This window comes from Parus major, chromosome 1, assembly GCF_001522545.3.
Source record: "Parus major isolate Abel chromosome 1, Parus_major1.1, whole genome shotgun sequence".
In the NCBI taxonomy this organism is placed as follows: Eukaryota; Metazoa; Chordata; class Aves; order Passeriformes; family Paridae; genus Parus; species Parus major.
Window position 1 is genome coordinate 70,671,404 of NC_031768.1, and position 4,408 is coordinate 70,675,811.

At 54.4% G+C, this 4,408-nt stretch overlaps 1 protein-coding gene across 1 annotated transcript in view; it reads right to left on the reverse strand.

The window, feature by feature from the left end:
- Nucleotides 1–4,204, reverse strand: part of FGF9 (fibroblast growth factor 9) — a 27,654-nt gene extending 23,450 nt beyond the window's left edge. Inside the window, exon 1 of the mRNA XM_033515573.1 lies at nt 2,890–4,204. Coding sequence (XP_033371464.1) covers nt 2,890–3,166 — 277 coding nt within the window. The 5' untranslated portion in view covers nt 3,167–4,204. The remainder of the gene's footprint in view (nt 1–2,889) is intronic.
- Between the last annotated feature and the right edge of the window lie 204 nt (nt 4,205–4,408).

Consider the following 4,408-nt stretch of genomic DNA (forward strand, 5'->3'; position numbering starts at 1 on the left):
AGATGATGAACGCAGCGGTTCCTTGTAGCAGCAGGTCCCGGGGAGCGGAGGTCACCTGCTGACAAGCTTTTTTTTTTTTCCTTTTCCTGCATGCTCCTATTTTTTTAATGCTGTGCATGCAGTACTTGTGCTGACGCACAGAGGCACGCCTCTCCGCTGTTACAGAGTTCCTGAATTTACAATGACTCTACTGTCTAGCCAATGCCCTACACTAAAGGAGACTGCATCAAAAAAATTTCTTTTGTGACCCGGGAGAGATAAGGCTTTGATCACCTGAGATCACATTACGGGGGGGACCCAGCCGCGTTCTCCCGGGGAGCTTTTCTTTTAGAGATGGACATCTTGCTACAGGAATTGCGAAATGCCAGGGCTCCCAGAACCGGGCGAGTATAGACACACAATATGGCTCGGTTTATTGTACGCAATAGGCACGCATCCAACATAGCATCACAAAAGAATTACTCTTATCTGATGTCTCTCCAGAGGTGTGTGCGGGGAGGGGGATTCCCACAGGGCAGAGCCCAGAGAGGAGTTTACGCGCAGCCCCTGGGGTTTTCTCTTTGTCTTCCTTACTCCTGGAGAAAAACTTCCTTCTGACGCGTACCCCCGCATCCACACACGCACACGGAGGTTTCCCGCACACGCTCGCAGGAGACCATGTGAGCCCGCTCTCCACAGGACAGCTCCCGAGTTGGGATGCAGACCTCCCCAGGATCATCAGATATAATCACCAAAACTCAAACAGGATCAGCTATTCTGTGTCCTTCCGGCAAACACAACAGCAATGTCACGGCACCGATACGAAAGTACCGAGATCCCCTTCCCTCCCGCAAAGAAGCCGGGAGTCCCAAGGCATCCCACGGGTTTGCCGTGCCCGATCTTCCCAACCCCGAAGACAGTAGGGATATCACCGGCGCCCCGCACGGGGGAAAGAGTTATCACCGAGGCGCGTCCTGGTAGGGGGGAGATCAAACCAACAAGGACCAAAAAAAAAATTAAAAAAAATTTTAAAAAATCAATCTATTTAAAGCCGAGGCGCTGCAAGGGATGGAAGAGCTGCCCCTCGGAATTGTCAGCTTCCTACAACTGCGGCTGGAAAGCCATTTTTAAAAATAGACGCCACGAATAATGTGGTCACCGCCGCCTCGCGAAGGGAACAGCTGGCGGCCCTCCTCCGGGGGCGGCGGGGCCCCGCGGGCTGCCGGCCCCCCGCCGCCCCGGCTGCCGGTGCGCGCAGCGCCCTACACCTGCTGCGGCCCCGCTCCGCGCCTCCCCCGCCGGCCCCGCGCCGCGCCCGCCGCCCTGCGCCCGCACCGCAGCGGCCAAGGGGAACCTGCGGCGGTGGCTCAGCAGCTACGCGCGGCGTCTGTCCGTGCCAAGGAAAACGCCTAGCTGCAACACACACACACACACACACCCGCCCCATTCCCCTCGCTACGCGTCTGCCTTAAACACTTTCCGCACTTTTTCCTCGCCAGCAAGCGTGGATGTTGCGCCCCCGGGAGAGGCGCGACGCTGCCCCCACCCCGCACCCAGCCCCGGAGACCCCGGGCGGGCGGCGTGGGAGGGAGGAAGAGCCTGCAAGCAGCGTGAGAGTGTCAGGGAGCAGCGGATGGAGGGGGATGGAGGATGAACCTGCGACCATGCGAGAGCTTCAGTCCTCTCCTCCCCCGTCCCTCCCTCCCCGCTTCCCTTATGAGCCCTTTGGAGATCATCTCCTACAACACCGGTATTATCTAAATAGCTTCACAAAGCAATAAAATACAGCTTAGATATCGTTCAACATCTGGCATTGAAATATAAAGGGAGAAAAAAATCAACACAGGACTTTGTTTTTACGACCGAATTTAAGTGCTGTCAGGTTGGTTCACTCACAAGTTAACTCCTTCCAACAGCTGGGAGCGTGGCGAGCTAACCTGGCATATTTTCCGCACCCCTCCTTAAAAAAAAACCCCAAAGAATCAGCTCAGCCAGGCTGTTTTAGTCACTTTCATACATTCAATCTGCCGGGCCTTTAACAGACTCCCTGGCAGCCGAGAAGCTTCAGGCCCACTGGACTCGCGTGTGCATGTGCATGTGTGCGTGTGTGCATGCATAGGCTCTCCGGCGCGGCCGGGGCCAGCAGCCCTGGCTGCTGAGTCACAAGTAGTGTCCCCTAGAAAGGAAAGCCAGGGAATGTTCTTTTCAAATTCGCTGCCAGCCTGAAGCTCCACGCAGCTCGAGAAAGGCAGGTTTTGGCGCAGGATTCCCGGCTGGTTCCGGACCCCACCTGCGCTCCCTCTTTCCCGGGGCGCCTGTCACCGGCACTGCCGCACGGCTGCGGGTGCGGACGGGCGGAGAGCCCGGCTGCGGTCGGCGTGCGCTGCCGGTAAACCCCCGCCGAGCAGCGAACTAGGCAGGGTGTGCAATTCGAGCAGTTACTAGGGCAGGTAATCGGCAGAGAAAACGAAAGAAAAGCCCTCGTCAATTTGCGTATAGGACGAGAGCCACTCCCTCCAGGAAACTCGGTGAATTTTAAATTGTGGTGGTTAATGATTAAAAACCCTTTAAACTCGCGAAATCAAATCATTCAGCAGAAACGTCCCGAGCAAAAATTCCACCGCCACCACCACCACCTCCCAGTACGCGTCTGCTCTTAAGCAGAACTTGGGGCTGCACAAACATCGCTACCGAACACCCGGCGACTTCGGCGAGGGCTCCTGCTCCGCCGCGCTGGTGCCGCTCGAGTACATCTGCACCCCCGGATACATTCATTTTTCCCCTCGGCGGATCAGCCATCAACACAAACCCCCCTTCCCGCCCGCTTCGCACCCCCCACCGTCCCCCCGCCCGCAGTTCTGCCCCATTATTTCATCACATGACCACTAAAGGGTTAAGGATAATACCTACCAAATCTGCTGTGGTCTTGCCTGGTTCCCTGGATAGTACCATTGGGGAAGATTTCTAAATGAAATCCAGTCCTGCAGTATAGCTGCCTCCGCCTGAGGATCCCCTTTAAATGGTCCAAGTCCGTGACCGCAGGCCCCCTGGGTAGCCCACCTGCCTCAGACTGACCCAGGTGGTCACTTAACAAAACCGGACTATCCACCGGCAAAACGGGCACATTCCCAAAGGGTACTGCATCCTGCACACCGAAATAGTTCCCAACTTCACCTAAGGGAGCCATCAGAAGATTCTGCTTTTAGAGAATGAGAATAAACAATAATGATGGTGCCAAACCCAGGAGATATAAGATTAGGTATATTCCACTCCTCTCCCCTCCCTAGCGCAGTTACAGAGAAAATGTTCTTTCTTCAATCCATTAAATGCATAAATAAAAGTAATATTCTGTTTTGACTGGTACAGGTTCAAGGTCAAACCAGTTAGTCTAAGAAACCACCACTTTATACTCACACACTGACATATTTATAAACATATAGATGTGTATATCTATATAAATGCATATATCCCCAGCTCTTAGCAAGCAATACGGTCTTCAGCCCATCCAACTGTAATAAAGAAAAAAATCCGTAGTTTCTCCATTTGGTTTAAGATAAGAATGACCATAGCAACTTAAATACCTAGGCGTTATAGGGATTTTTTTTTTTTTTAAGATGCACAGGCTACGTCAGGATTTATGGATTCTGACTCCAGAAAGGCATGCGCTGTTTTTACTCTATAACAGACTGCATACATCAGCATGAATCCTGCAAAGGGGGAGGGGGGAAATCTCACGTTGTTGGCTGAGATAAATCCAAAAAAAAAAAAAAGGCAAAAAAGAAAAAGGAAAAAAAAACTTTTGACGTCCAAATCTATTATCCAGAATTCTCAGGAGGCTCAGCAGATGTCCACTGGTTTAGGATTATTGACGATCCACAAGCAAAGCAGCAACATACAAGTGCTTGTGTCTTTCTTGGCTGGCTCGAAACAGGTGTTGCTTCTGCAGGGCTCCCTGTGAAATGTTGTACTCCAGCACTGAGCTGCAGCTCTTGACTGTGGATCTCCATCCAGCACGCAGAGTGGCGCAGGAAGAGGCATTGGGCTGGGTTTAAGGTAGTCCTGATTGCTGCTGGAAGGATTCTCCGAGGTCCTAGCGCTCAGCCCTACCTGCTGCAATACCGAGCCGCTTCCAGCGCTCGGCACGGCGCGGAGCGGCTCTTGCTGCTCTGCGGCAGCGCGGCGCTCGCCGGCAAATAAATAAATAAGTGGGCGAAACTTTGGGGGAGGAATAAAGCGACGCGATGCTAAATATACCGCGCCCGCCCGCTGCGGGAAGCGGGCTCCTCGGGAGATGCCCGCATAGCCCGAGTCCCCCCTGACATTGGCGGGGGGAGCGGGGCGGGCAGCGCCCTGCCCGCCCAGCCCGAGCTCGGCCCGGGGCCCGGCCCCGCCGCAGGGGAGGCGGAGGCGAGCCCTCCCCGCACCGCTC